Source organism: Lobosporangium transversale, assembly GCF_002105155.1.
Source record: "Lobosporangium transversale strain NRRL 3116 chromosome Unknown BCR41scaffold_2, whole genome shotgun sequence".
NCBI lineage: Eukaryota > Fungi > Mortierellomycota > Mortierellomycetes > Mortierellales > Mortierellaceae > Lobosporangium > Lobosporangium transversale.
The window spans coordinates 1,011,125-1,025,785 of NW_019028980.1; the positions used below are offsets into that span (position 1 = coordinate 1,011,125).

The 14,661-nt window shown below is 41.6% G+C and overlaps 3 protein-coding genes across 3 annotated transcripts; 1 reads left to right on the plus strand and 2 right to left on the minus strand.

Moving 5' to 3' along the window:
- Window positions 1-2,452: 2,452 nt before the first annotated feature.
- On the plus strand, window positions 2,453-4,051 carry BCR41DRAFT_345165 (hypothetical protein). The gene has a single exon (XM_022022658.1). It carries the CDS (start codon window positions 2,592-2,594, stop codon window positions 3,996-3,998), a length of 1,407 nt encoding a protein of 468 aa, XP_021886040.1. The 5' UTR covers window positions 2,453-2,591; the 3' UTR covers window positions 3,999-4,051.
- Window positions 4,052-4,382: 331 nt separating this feature from the next.
- Window positions 4,383-5,800, minus strand: BCR41DRAFT_345166 (hypothetical protein). The gene is made up of 3 exons (XM_022022659.1): window positions 5,118-5,800; window positions 4,838-4,984; window positions 4,383-4,705 (listed from the first exon to the last, which is right to left on the minus strand). The coding sequence occupies exons 1-3, from the start codon at window positions 5,566-5,568 to the stop codon at window positions 4,482-4,484; spliced, it is 822 nt and encodes a 273-aa protein (XP_021886041.1). The 5' UTR covers window positions 5,569-5,800; the 3' UTR covers window positions 4,383-4,481.
- A 2,485-nt stretch (window positions 5,801-8,285) lies between these two features.
- On the minus strand, window positions 8,286-10,554 carry BCR41DRAFT_418443 (thioredoxin-like protein). The gene is made up of 5 exons (XM_022029622.1): window positions 10,388-10,554; window positions 10,223-10,269; window positions 9,993-10,131; window positions 9,442-9,903; window positions 8,286-9,330 (listed from the first exon to the last, which is right to left on the minus strand). The coding sequence occupies exons 1-5, from the start codon at window positions 10,513-10,515 to the stop codon at window positions 8,433-8,435; spliced, it is 1,674 nt and encodes a 557-aa protein (XP_021886042.1). The 5' UTR covers window positions 10,516-10,554; the 3' UTR covers window positions 8,286-8,432.
- Window positions 10,555-14,661: the final 4,107 nt, after the last annotated feature.

Consider the following 14,661-nt stretch of genomic DNA (forward strand, 5'->3'; position numbering starts at 1 on the left):
CAATATTTGCGCGAATGATGGAAACAGGGTTGCCAGTTTGTTGTTTTATGATTGATTATATAAAAATACACGCGAGCTTTTGCAACGCGTCAGAAGATCCTAAAAACCACAGCCTGGCTTGGTCATAAAAAATAAATAAATCTCCGTTTCTCCTAATCGTACATGACAGGTGTTTAACGAATTGCTTTTTTCAGCTTTGCGTGCTCAGTCCATTCGCACATGTTTGTACATGTTTGTCATTAATGGTCTATATGTCGCATGTAGCAATGGAGCATGCATAACCTTCAGAAGGTTTGTAGTTTGTTTTTCTAAAAAAAAAAAGACAATGCATCTCCCAGATTGTTATCTATTTTGCCTTTGGATCTTGTCTTCATCTTTGAACATGTTCAAAATGCATGGATCGGTTAGGGGTTGGTTGGGGGGTATGGTAGGGGAACCGTAGCAAGAAACCTTTAAACTTTCGAGCCCATGCAAAAACATAGACACATCAAGCATATCAATATGAATAGAGTATCTCTTTTGGCTTTTTCTGGACAAACTTTTTTTTTTTTTTAGCCCATTCTTGAAAAAACCTCCTTCCCTTCCATCAGCAAAGTTTACTACCAATAACATCTGTTCTCAAAACAAGACAGCTACAATAAGAACTGTCCTGCCTACTAATACACAGGAACGTCGTTGTAAACTATAAGACAATTAATCTATGTGCTACACCCGGGGCCTAGTTGCCTTATCCTTGTACTGTACATATAAAGCTGCTCTCAGAATAAAGTATGCTATGAATAAAACAGAGCAACCTGGTCTTGGTCTATTGGCTCAACTCAAATAATAAAAATGTTACAAGGAGTCAAACTAATAAAATATATAATAATGTGGCTAATAATCAACTGCGATCCACACTCCACGCGAAACCTTCTCAGGTTATAATCCTTCAAATGTGGTAATAACCAATGTTGTCCTCTTTAAGGCACCAGACATAGTGCCTATGGTCATGTATACCACCCCATTTTGATGACATGGTCCCTTTATTTAGACCAGTAACTTGTGCATTAATTGTTCGTCCTTGCACCGGTAGCACGTAAAAGATGTAAGAACTTTCATCAGCGTAGACTCGGGGTCTACAGATATCCTTTTAGCTGGGTCTAATAGTGAAGTAGAATACAGTCTGTGGGGTATTTCGCTTAAAGCAAATCGAATCACAATAGGGACTGTGTGTTTAGTCTACGCAAGCTTATTTCTCAAAAAAAAGAAAAAACTCACCTTGGATAATCTGCGGCATGCTTATCTGCCACTTCGGATGACAATGTACCAAAGCGGTCTCTAAGAGAGCAGCTGAAGATCATTTGGTTGCCACACCATCTGTATGTAGTTTCCGAGAGAATGATGTGTAAAAAATATTATTGGTGAACATCTATACTTTCTGTTTTCGATTTTCTATTCCACCGCGGCACATGGTAGCACGGACGAATCAATGCATCTTAAATCGTATAGACTACGCCTCATATCTACAACTGCTTTGAGTGGGCATTGCCTTATAGCGAGAGGATATCGAAGGACATTTTATGACTGATCATCTATCATAAGATGACTATTTGCTAGCTATTACTGTTATGTAAGTAGTCTCAAAACCATCTTTCAAAACTTCTTTATAGTAGCCCATGGAGATGTCGCTAAATTCTGTATACCTTTGGCTCGATATAGGACCCTGATTCTCTTGCTGCTTAAGGCAAAAGTATGTTCTTCCGCACTATGAGTGTAATCATTATTGATAGCTACTACAGGCTTTGCGATCGCATCTTGATCGTAGCGGTAAAACGATGCTTTAGCGCTAAGTAAGTAAGACACTGATGTGGATAATGCTTTGCACCAATATTGAGTCTGTAGGTCCCTTTGTACCTCTTAAGAAGCAAGGGCTTCTTCGAAAATTCATGCTACGACTCATGTATCCGTTTCATACATGCTTGGGTCATTTGTCACTTTTATAAGCATTTTTTGTAGAAAAAAAAAAAAAAAAAAAAAAGACAAATAGGGATGTACTTCAGGATAGTTCAACTCGTGAATGTAAAAAGATGGAGTGTTGTGTATAGGTGTGGGGATTGAATGTCTGGAAAAAACGTTGAACTTGACCCAATGATGTTCACGAAAGAGCGTAAAAGATTAACTATGGCTCGATCGCAGTTGTGGCACGCGTGAGCTTGTGTCTTGTAACACAAGTCGGGATCAAAATCATGGTGGAATTCTAATGTATGGTTTACTTAATGAGTTCTTTGCGGGTGACTGAGGGTCCAAAGGATCTTTCTCTTTCTCCCTTTTTCATTGTGCATGAGAATGAGATACTACACATCTTCTTGGCCGTTGCTCAGACAATGCCATCGTGTACAAGCCACCAACACATTGGTTGTGGGGCGAAGACAAAGGCCTTTCTGCATCAGGAATTTTTTTTTTTAGGTGTTCACGAACTACTTTCTTTTTCATCTCCGCCCTTGTCATCATTCAAAATCTTTTTACATCCTCCATCCGCCATCCACCATCATCCAGACTACATCTGATATTTCAGCTTCACTCCTGGAGAGCCCTGTTTAATATTGACTGACATGACGCCTCGTAGTCATCCACTTTTTAAATCAAGGCAGAAAATCCTTGTTGGCCTGGCGGTTGCTCTCGCAGCAGGGCTATTGCTCCTCGAACTTTATGCTCTTAACCAAGGCCGACAAGATCTGAAATATACAAACGAGGATCCAGTAGATTCAGAACAAGGACCACATCAGACGCCAGATTACCTATCCAAAAATGAAGAAGAAGATCTTTACAATACCCCACCAGAAAAGATCGGAGGGAACGGTATCTGCAATAACCTGCCTGAGCCTCGCCATCCTCGTAAATTGTTGATTTCGCACAAAGACAAGGGCCAACCCATCAGAATTTTACGCTGGAGTTTCCTTCCATACTGGCGCGAGATCGATTGGAAGAAGGAGTCCCTGAAACTGTGTCCTTTCCCACATGAGCTTCAAATAGCCATTGATCGATACAAGGAAACCACTGTCAAAGACATGTCACTCTCCTGGGGCAAAGGATATGCGCCATGCTATCTCTGGGAAATTGACTATGATGATGCTGGCAGCTGTGAAACCGAGCAGCATGGCAAAATCGAATACACCATCACACATAATTACACGCAATTCAGGACCGCTGATATCATCTGGATGAACAGTCTCTTTCCATTTTATACTTCTGAGGCGCCATGGTTTGATGCAAAATTGTTGCCCCCAAGGCTTGCGGATCACAAATGGGTGTCCAACTTCCACTCAGAGTCCGTAGCCTACTATCCATTCGTGGCCTTGCCAGAGTACAATCAATTGTTTGATCTAACAGTAGGAAGTCCGCCCAGTATGATGGATGTTCCCATGCCAATGTACCCAATTTCACATGAGATGGCACTGGATCTAGCGAACGTGGAGCCATCTTACCCTTTTGACAGGAAACCAAGGGATTATATCGCATTCTTTGTTTCTAATTGTTGGTCAAAGAACAGCCGCGAAAGGCTTATGCAGGGCCTCATTGATGGAATCGGTGCTCATTCGTTTGGAAACTGCTTGCATAATAAGGACCTTAATAGCGAACCATCTGGCAAGAATCCGAACTGGGAGCAAAACAAAAAGGAGAAGTTGAAGGAGTACCCTTTTGTACTGGCAGCTGAGAATTCTAACTGTCTTGGATATGTTTCAGAAAAGATCTACGACGCTTTAGCAATTGGTGCTGTGCCCATCTATTTGGGTGCAGACGACATTAATGATTATGTACCTGAAGGAAGTTACATCAATGCGGCTGATTTCAAGGATACAAACGAGTTGGTCAAGTATATGAGGAATGTTGACAGATCGCAGTTCTTCAGATGGAAGGCTGATGTCAAACAGGATGTTACCAAGTTTTGCAAAAAGTGTTTTGGCGATAAAAACAAGAAATTGGAGTGCAGTATCTTGGAGCGTATCGAATACGTTTAGGAGAAAAGAGGGGGAAAGAAAAATAGATTAATAAATTAACATTTGATACTGTCATAAATGCGATAAATCATTGACATTTGAAAGTTGTGTTTTGATACTAAAAAAAAAAAAAAAAACCAGCTTTTTATGTCTCCAGAAACCTGCAAATTCAAAAATGTGTCCTGTGCGTAACTGCTGCGACAACGTGCCAAATCAAACCTGACCATTCACAATTGCTACATGCATGTCAACAAAGGGGGCAACAAGGGGAGGAGAAAAAGTGAAAGCGAGTACATATTTTGATTATATTCTGACTGACAACTAATCCAAATATAGTCTCATGCTTTTACCTTTAAAAATAAAAAAAGATTTATGAGCATTCGAATCCATTTTTTTTTTTTTTTTTTTTTTACATTTTTTTATTAAGAGAATAGATGAAGGATGCTAGGAAGTACATGATATAGTATGTAATATAAGTATACAGAAAGATGGTATTTTTTTTGTTTAGTTCTTGTACCATGCGCTCTCGGGGATTCCCAAGCAAGTACCAACGGTGACGACCTTGTAGCCCTTGCTAAGGGCATAGTCGACAGCCAGGGGTCCCACCTTCTTGGCGGTGAGCTCGTGGACATCGTGCTGAAGGAAAATATGACCAGGCTTCTTAAGCTCACTAGACTTTTTCAAGACAGTCTTGTAAAGATCGAGACTCTTCTTATAGTCCTTGGTGTCTATTTTTTTTTAAACCATAGTAATGAATGATACTGTTAACATTGGTAATAAAGTGGTGATCATGGATCAAACATAATAATAGTCGATCATGTTTTTTTTTTTTTTTTTTTTTTTTTCTGTATGTTACTTACGTTGCCAGTCGTTGGTATCCTGATCCCAGTTGATGACCTTGTAACCGAGGTTACCCAAGGTAGTCAAGGCCAAAGCGTTGGTGCTACCGTAGGGAGGACGCATGAATGTAGGAGCCTTGCCAATGATAGCTCTGAGGGCAACCTCGACTAATTTATTGAACGATTTTTTAAGTGATTATTAACCAGAGTCAGTACAGATTAAAAAAACACATGGTCCCATACACGAGTCTCACATATAACAATATGGCTCTATTTTATGATCAATGAAAGGAAAACTTACGCTTAGTCATTTCTTGAATGATAGCAGCGCCCTTGAGCGTAGCCAAGTCCTGATGGGACCAGGTGTGGGAGGCAATCTGGTGTCCATCAGCCAACATCTGCTTAAGGACTGATGAGTGTTGGGTAAGGGGACCAAAGTTCTCTCCGTTAATGAAGAAGGTGACCTTGGCATTCTTCTTGCGCAGATTGTCCAAGAGACCCTTGGTGTAGATGTGTGGACCGTCGTCAAAAGTGATGGCAACGGTGCCAGGGAGAGTGCAGCGGGTGATGACGGTCGCAGCGGGGGCGCGTTTGAAGAGGGCGTGACCTTCCTCACCTCCAACAGCAACAGGAGCTCCCATCAAAGCGGGTGCTGGGGCATCAGCTGGAGCAGGTGCAAAAACAGGAGCGGCATTGACGAATGCGGAGCAAACGAGGGTTGCCACAAGAGCCAAACGGGTGATAGGGGCCATTATAATAGAAGTGATATGTTGTTCCTGAAAGGATGGAAGGGAGAACTGAGTCCTAGGGTACTGAGGGAAGAAGGGAGAGAGGTGATGATTTACTGATTTGTTTTGAGGATTGAAGCAGCTTTTTATATGAAATGGAGAGGTTCAAAACACTATAATACAATATAGTTTTGTTCCTTTTTTTTTTGACAAAGAGCCGTGAGCAGGAAAAATAAAAGGGCGACAATAATAAGAGGTCCGTTCCAACGTGCAGTTTGTGAGCCAAAAAGCGCATCAAAGGTAGCCTTTTGAACTTGCTACATCCTCAGCGTAAGAGACAGCGAATCGAAAAGATTTGTTGTTCGATTTTGACGAACCAAGCTTGCCCATTGGCCTGTTTGTGAACATAAAAATAAAAATTAAAATGACGAAAAAGAACCAAGAATTTCTTTACTGGACGAGTAGGAATATGAGTTTTATTGCTACCCACCAGTGAAAGATTCCATCAAGTGGTCCCTCGGTCTTGGTATATTAAAAAGTAATAATGAAAAAAAAAAAAAAAAAAAGCCCCATCGGCGCTATCGCACCCAATCTCTTTCCTGACGTGTTCGTGACATTGTCAATCATCCTTTTTAAGCCATGAAGTAATAGCCGGAACGGATTTCATCCATGTTTGTTTATTCCACATCAGAAATAGAAACGGAGACTGTTAATAGCATATTTTAAAATCCAACATCCAGGGGGAATACAACATGTCTTGCATTAAAAATTAAAATAGAAAAATAAGCCCGATCGATACGATGGTTTTTACGAAGTTGCTAAAAAAAAAAAATCAATTTAAATCGTAGAACAATGCCATCGTTGCCATATTAGTCGGCTCAAAGACATGCTTTCTTTCCCATGGGAAAGAGTTTACAGAGAGGGAGATTTACATAGATCATTGTTCGCAACTCCTTTTCTCAAAGGCATAAAGATGATCCCGCCTCCAGAAAGACGCCCTTTATCATCACTCTTCCTGATGGGTATGGTTTTGGATTAAGTTGTACACCACTCTCGTAAAAATTAACGTTAATATGTTACATCCAATAAATATATTTGTTTTGGTCATAGAAAGTATATACATTACATTTTAATATGTATTTATAGTCTTTTTACATATTGAAATACAGTATCCACAAGCTCAAGCTGTATATAAACCATGTATATATCTCAAACTGTTGAGAAGGAATGAGGAGATGAAGATGGGTAAAAGGCTATAATGGGTCTTCAATGGACAGGTCTGGCTCAGATCGAAGGTGACAAATATTTCTCCGTTACAAAATCATTGGGTAACACAACATTAAGAGAAGGAGGCCAAGTCGAATTTTTGTTATTGGTCAACCCTGAACTATTGTGAACATGAACAACATCGACTATTTTTAATCATGGTATTCATTTGGCATAACATGTCATGTATGGTGTGTATATATTGTTGATGTAGTTTTCTACATGTACTTGGTTGGTCCTCAAAAGAAAACAAAAAAGAACTTTTTTTTTTTTTTTTTTTTTTTTGCTTTGAGAGGATTGTAATTCCTTCTGGAATCCTTCATAATGCAAAAAAGGCATTTTTGAAGTCTAGGCAGATGTTGAGCATACCATAAACACATAAACAAACGTAAAAAAAAAAAAAAAAGATTAAGTGGCGTGCCTTTTTTTTTTTTTTATTAACCGTTGTGGTAAGAACCTTGATTGATTACATGCATCCTACTTCCTCGCTCTCGGGTAAATGCATCTAATCTCACAGCCTCACCTTTCTTTTTTTTCTTTTTCTCTTTTAATCAAATTCTAATTCCATCATTGCTAACGTGATTCTCTTCATCTACTTTAATATCATTGTAGAGAGCTATTTGCATGCTTTCGAGAAAGAAAAAAAAGAAGTAGATATATATTTTGTGCAAATTCCAGGTTTCCTTATATTTGCTTCCAAAAGTTGGACGATTGACAAAAAGCAAAGGACCTTGCTGGCCAAGTCTGATGAATTAGAGATCAACTCTGTTTGTCGGCTTTGCCTTAAATATTATTGATAAAAGAAATAAATTGAAGGGCAATTAATGGGACCCCATTTTACTACAGTACAATAAGGCAGAATATATAACATCTGTGTAATACGAATGCGACTTGATTACGGCAGATGCTGGAACGCTAGACTAAATATAGAGAGCAAAGTAGACGCCACAGCTCATTTGGGAGGTCCAGATCCCTTTTTTTTTTTTTTTACTTTGAAGCTCTCAAACGTTTTTCTGAGGACACGACGAGGGACAATTCGATTAGGAAAGCTATAGATTTTCCGGTAGGAGAGAGCATGAGAGTATAGGATATAAAGGAATATGCCTTTGTTGGAGATACATGGATTCCCTAGGTACTTGACAGTTATCCATTTCGGTCGGGTACAGCCAAAGATTTTATTTGGTATAACAAGCAACTAAATTCACTGCTGATATCTTTCATAGATGGGTCAGGTAACAAGCACGGTTTGCGGGAGTGAAACCGTCGTAGAGTTGTCTTTATCTAGACAGAACGTAGATTTTGGCAATTTGGGCTACGCTGTGGGCGCCGCAAGGATTGCGGATGGATAGCAATGCTACAGGTGTGGTTAATGCAGGTAGCTTTACGACCCTACATTATCGCACTGTGGGTAGATACCACAAGTGAGCGCCACGAGCAACGGTGAATTCACCAGCAACCAATAAGAAATATGTAATGGTTTATTTCGTTGATTGCCAGACATAGAGACTACAAGGATATTTTTCTATATTTCATTATGTTACGCCAAAGACACTCTTGAGTAGAGCAGCAATATCCTCGTCAACGTTGATAAAAATAAATAAAGTCAAAAAAAAAAGGTATTTCTAATCTTGTTTGATATCTTTGCCATCAGCTTCTTCCTTCTGTGCTTCAGGTGATTTCGCAGGGAATTTTCTCATAATCGCCAAGAGGAAAGCCGATCCTACAGCCATGGCAATCATGGGATGCTCGCCTGAGAACCGAATCAATTCGCGGGCCCGTCCATTCAGGTATCTGAAGCCCTTTTGAGGTAGGCTCAGCATTGACTTGGGCGTTAGCAGTCCAGACTCAACCTCGGAAATGTAGTTCAACAATGAGCTTTGCTCAACAGGTACACGGCGACCATCCAAGCCATACGGGTAGTAAATCTCCTCACGACTGTTGATCACCAAGACGGCAGGCAAGCTTGCTAAGTCTAGTTTTAAAGCACCACGGACATAGCCCTCCCATTTGGGTGCATCCAAGATCACAAAGCGTAAAGGCTGGCCATCCAAGGTAGTACGGTCTGCGATTGTTGCATAATACTGGTATGCAGTCTCAATCAATTCACGACGGGCGTTCTCTGTAGCGGGGTTCGATGGGTCAAAGAGACCAATGACAGTCCAGCCGTGTTTGGATAGAACCGTCCCTGTGTTCTCGTTTGTGAGGGTGGTCACTAAAGGGTTTTTAGTCTCTTTGATCCAAGCCTTCACTGCTGCCTCATCCGTCAAAGATCCTTGATATTGGTACTGGCGATTGTCTTTTAAGGCTACAAGAGCAGGGCTAGAAACAGACAGCTGATGGGCAAGCTCAGTATCATCTGCTCCATGCAATGCAATCTGTTCGTAAAAGGTCTGAGAAGTCCTGTCAATCAAGGCTTTGATATCGGGATTAACTTTAGAGTCATGGACGAAAACATAAGCAACGTCGTTATTATTTTTTATGTCATTGAGGTCTTTTGCTGTGATAGATTTGACAGAGGGCCTATTATGATCAAGTAACAGAAGTAAGTGACGATTTAGCCGATGAAATATACTAAGGCAAAAAAAAAAAAAAAAAAAAAAAAAAAAAGACTTCATGCCAATATTCACCTACACGATGGCCCCGAGAGCAAAGTCGGACAAATGTTGGAGGGTGCGATGCTTCATATATTCAATCGACTGGCCATATTGACGGAGCTTGATCGTAGGATATCCCCTGACCTCTTCACTCATGCAGATTGCTTGATTCTGTGTGCAATCAACCTTGGCAACGTTAACCTTATCCTTGAGGGCTCCCGCAAGCTCTTCATAGATAGGAGCCAGGTTCTTGCAGTGTCCACACCAAGGAGCATAGTATTCAATCAACCAGGGGCCAAACCTGGTACGCCTGTCATAGCTCTCCTTATCCAGTACAATTACTTTTCCAAAAGGATTAACCTTAACTTCCCCTACTTCTTTGGTGCTGATATTCGAAGGCACATTGATGTATTCAGCCGACATTGATGCTACATACTCATTCAGCAACTCGCTCGTTCTCCTCTTGTTGTATTTTGCTACGGGCTTTCCTTTATAATACCTATATGAGTAATGAGCAGAAAAAGATAAAAATGAAGCGACTTGATTTCAACTGTTCAAATAATTATCATCCCATGTGCATCCACTTACAGTTGCATAGTTGGGTAGGAAACAACGTCGTTGTCCTCACAAAGATCTCCTTGAGCCAAACAGTCGACCTCAGCAAATTTGAACCCTCTAGCGCGGCTCCAGTCCTTATGATCCATTGCCAACTGCTCCCACGTCGGTGCTTCATAATCCCCAAGAAAATTAAAAAGAATAGATGAGTTTTGGATTCACAATTTGTAATCGTCTCCATATGGTCCTCCGTAGTCCCTTACCGAGATTCTGACTATGAGGGCATTCTGGTGAGTAGAACTTGACGAAGCTAAAGTAGTTGCCGAGGTATGGGGGAAATGTTAATAGACCAACATATATTTCTTATATCCCTTTGAAGCGCATTCACTCATACATTAAGGTGATCACAATAAAAGATATTCATTTACGTTGCACCGTCAGCGATGGCAGCTGCAAAATCGGAGCTTGTCAAGCTCTTTGAGGCGGCAGAGGCGTGTGTGCCGGATGTGCAAAGCGTGATGGCCACGGTTGCGCAGAGAATGCTGCGAATGAACATTTCGTTTTAGTCGAGGTTAAAGAGGATGAGAAATGAGGTGAGGTAGAGCTAATTTTTTAATTTTAATGATGGGAAAATTTCTGGTGTTTCTTTCCTCAATAAGGTTTAGTCAAACCAAACACAGAAATTTATGTGCATACAACAAAGAAGAGCATTGGCTTGAATGTACATGTACACCATTGGTCTTTGTTTTCATGCTTGACTTCTCTGACATCGGATGCTGTTCCGTAGCCTCATATCACCTTTCAAATAGAGAAATGCCTCGTAGAATAAAAATATGGTCTGGCAGTGATGATTTTGTATCTCTTTTTTACTTTCCCTCCCTTTTCCTTTGACCTTTTTCGATTCAGCGTGGTTCGGAGATGATCTGGCACCAACAAGATCTTCTGTAAATTCATATACGGCATTCCTCTTTAAACTTTTTGTGTTTCTTTTTGGAAAACCACTCAGAAGTTACTGTCGATTGAGCGATTGTGACATTTTGCTCTTTGACAATGTCTACATGTATTGTCCTCGTCATTTGGTCATGCACATATTGTAAAAATATATTGATTGAATTGGCCCCAGAAAAAGCGCGTCACATTGAATGGGATTTGTGTATTGAATCGGTGGCTGATTTTGGCCACCAACTCATTTAAGATTATTCAAAATTCTGAGCCGACCAAATCAATTCAATAATTATATGTTTTTAGAATATGTGCATGACCAAATGACGAGGACAATATATACTGTCAAGCAAATATATATATAATACTCAAGAACACAAAGTAACGTTTGCTCTGAAAGAGCTTAAAGTGCACTTTAATTATTGCATCCATACTAGAACACAAAGAATATGTTTGTATTGTTGGATACAGGTTAGATATCTAGAAGATATCAGCCCTTCATGCCTCGACAAGTAGACCATGCGGCTTTTATTGTAAAAGTGAGATGAATAACGAAGAACGATGAGGGCGGGACATCTTCACTCCATTAGATCGACATGCATGTTCTCCTCCTTATGATGCTGGTCATTATTGTCGATGCTGTCGTATGTGCCGCTTAGGATAAAATGTGCAACTTCACACTCATCACATTCGCTACATTTGCTGCATATGAATCGATATCCCTTAGTCACCTCACTTTTAGCGATCAATAATCTTGCTCTGGAACCGTCCTTCTTTGAGTTCGTATTCGAAACATCTCCTCCCAGCTCTTTAGCCTCTAATGGCATAGGCATTGTTGTGTTGATATCGTGGCTTACTTCAGGGGAAGTTGGACACTCTGTTGGATCATCAACAGCTCCATATTGTTTCAAAAGCTTTCTGTTGGCTTCACTTAAGCCAGCTACGTCTCGAATGCTTGCTTCGGAGGCATTAAGAATTGATTGCTTTGTGCTCCACTTCAAGCGGGTATGGCATTGGCCATCCTCACTCTTGGCAATCTGCCACATCCGAATAGAGCCGTCATCATGGCCTGTAACCAGAAAACAGCCTTCCTCGGAAACATTCCAGACAAGAGCTTCAACGTAGCCTCCTACATATGGAATAATAGCCAAGCACTGGGCTGACTCTGGGTCCCATAGTCGTACAGTCGTGTCAACACTACTTGAGGCAACATATTGGCCATCACATGAATAAGAAATGGCAGTTATACGTCCGGTATGCCCTTCAAGTACATGCAATATGTTGCCTGATTCAAGATCTACCATACTAATTGCCCCTTTTGCACTTCCAACTACCATCAGTTGGCTGGATGGTGAAAATGAGATCTTCCTTTGAGGCTTATAGAATTTTGTTTCATGACAGAACTGGCCTGTCTCTGCGCTCCATAGTTGCAGTTTCATAGAGTCCTGGATAAATGCTAGCTTTAGGCTGTTAGGAGTATAAACCAAATAAGAGGTACTATATCCCACGCCTTCTAACTCGTGCAGGAGATCTTCTGAGTGTGCTGTCCATATTCTGATCCTATTAGCTTCGTCATAGGAAGCAATCTGGTGGCCACTAGGCGAGAACAGCACGCCTTCCACACGACTATCATGTCCCTGTAGAGTGCGTACAAGTAGTCCTGTTTGAGTGTTCCACACACTCACGTTTCCGCTTTGATGACCACAGGCAATTAGGTGGCCAATGGGTGAAATATCAGAGGTCACGATGTCGCCGTCCTGATTTGGTGAATCTAGGGCGTAAACAACTTGACCCGATTCAGCATCCCAAAGATAAAGGTGCTGATCACCATTGAGGGTGCAAAAGGCAAGCAGTCGACCATCAGGTGTATACTTGACATCGTTCGATCGGCACTGCAAAACATGAATACATTGTCCTGTTCGACTATCCCACACGCGCACTGTATTGTCATGACTGCATGAGGCTATGTGTTGTCCATCTGGTGAAAACCTTACTAAGGAAATTAGCTTTGTATGACCATATGAATGGTGGCTAGACTGCCGTGAATGTGCGTCCCACAGGCGTATCGTTCCATCTTTGCTGAATGATGCAATCTGATGACTGTTTGGCGAACACGCCACACCATATATAATACTGGAGTGACCATATAGTGTGTTGGTCAGTTGTCCTGAACGGGCATCCCAAAGCCGCACTGTATTGTCCCATGCACAAATGACTATCTGTTCTCCATTTGGCAAATATTTCAAGTCGATGATAGAATAGAAGTGATCCAAAAGAGTATGAATCATTTCTCCTGTTTGCATATTCCACTGAAATGCCGTCTTCCAGGAGAATGATGCGGCATGCTTCCCATCGGGAGAATATTGGACATCATTAGGAGGGAAGCTATGCTCTAATGCCCATTTCTTCTGACCAGAGCTTGCATCCCACACATCCAGCGAGTAACCGTAGTAGTCACGAGTGATGATTTCTTGGCTGTTAGGTGAATATACGATTTGTCTGACCTGAGACCCAGAGTCCCGGAGCATCAGTACCAACTTCCCTGATGACGTATCCCAAAGCCGTACCGTCTCGTCTACGCCTCCAGTTGCAATCTGCTTCCCGTCAGATGAATACACCACGTTTGTCACCTCACCAGTATGACCCTCTAATATGTATTGGACCACGCCAGTCCTGGTGTCCCATACATGCACTGATCCATTTTTACTGGCTGAAGCGAGGCGGCCGCCATCTGGCGAGTACACTGCATAGTTAACAATGTCTGTATGGCCCTTTAAGGTTTGAATTAATGCACCCGATGTTGTATCCAGCACATGAATTGCGCCCTTCCCATACCAAACGGCAATGTGTCGACTGTCTGGAGAGTAGATAAAGCTGTAGTTGCGCACATTGATCTCCAAAGTCATTCGCTTCTCCCATGTCAACGTATCATAGATGCTGATGTAACCATCGCTACTTTGCCTTTTGTTGATAGCTGCAACGAATGTCTTGCCATCAGTCGAATACGATCCTCTGAATACATATCCTCCTTCACGAAGTAGTGCCCATTCTCCGAACCGTACGCCTGCCATCTTTGCTCCACTCAGGTCTGCTTCTTGAAGCCAACACCTGCTAAGGTTGACGTTCCTCAAATCTGCTCTTTGTAGCTGAGCACAGTCAAATACTCCATGACTAAGATCTGCTCCTGGGATCTGGATATCTCGTAAGTCCGCCTCGATGAACGATTCGCCTGCTCGGACTAAGATCGTCATTGCATTCGCTGCTGCTGTCCGCCATTTTTTATCACTCCTCGATAGCTCAACATACTCGTACAGCTGGCGCTTGAACTCGACTTCCATTCGAACACGATCTTTCAGGAACTCAAGGATAGATGGCTCGTTGACAAAGCTTCTCCAGACTAAGGGCGAGTTCTCATCTACCTTGACTAAATTTACTTCCTGCTCAACCATTTTAGTCTCTTCAGCCTCAAAGCTGTATATGGAGCCAACACTGTGCCGGCGGCAAGTCTGTGTCGCTGCTACTTCTCTACTGATCGCTAACGCATTCGTCACTTCCTGTGGTTCAAATATCGCTCGCACCACACAATACTCTAGAATGGAGTGGTGAACAAATCGATACTGATTGCCTGTGCGACTCAGAGGCGATGCTTCTCGTAAGAGATCCTTCCTGCTCTCTCTGCTAAAATACTTCTCTTTCCATGTGTCCTTATGTTTAGATGGAGAGTATTCCACCACTGGGTTACCATCTTGATGCTTGTAGA

Excerpts from the sequence above, each read along its gene's own strand:
- BCR41DRAFT_345165 (XM_022022658.1), top strand. The coding sequence starts at position 2,592 with ATGACGCCTCGTAGTCATCCACTTTTTAAATCAAGGCAGAAAATCCTT.
- BCR41DRAFT_345166 (XM_022022659.1), bottom strand. The coding sequence starts at position 5,568 with ATGGCCCCTATCACCCGTTTGGCTCTTGTGGCAACCCTCGTTTGCTCC. Across the intron at positions 4,985-5,117 it reads CATTCAAGAAATGACTAAGC|TCGAGGTTGCCCTCAGAGCT; the intron begins GTAAGTTTTCCT and ends TCAATAAATTAG. Across the intron at positions 4,706-4,837 it reads GGATACCAACGACTGGCAAC|ACACCAAGGACTATAAGAAG; the intron begins GTAAGTAACATA and ends AAAAAAAAATAG.
- BCR41DRAFT_418443 (XM_022029622.1), bottom strand. The coding sequence starts at position 10,515 with ATGTTCATTCGCAGCATTCTCTGCGCAACCGTGGCCATCACGCTTTGC. Across the intron at positions 10,270-10,387 it reads GCCATCGCTGACGGTGCAAC|CTTCGTCAAGTTCTACTCAC; the intron begins GTAAATGAATAT and ends CAACTACTTTAG. Across the intron at positions 9,331-9,441 it reads TTTGCTCTCGGGGCCATCGT|GCCCTCTGTCAAATCTATCA; the intron begins GTAGGTGAATAT and ends TGATCATAATAG.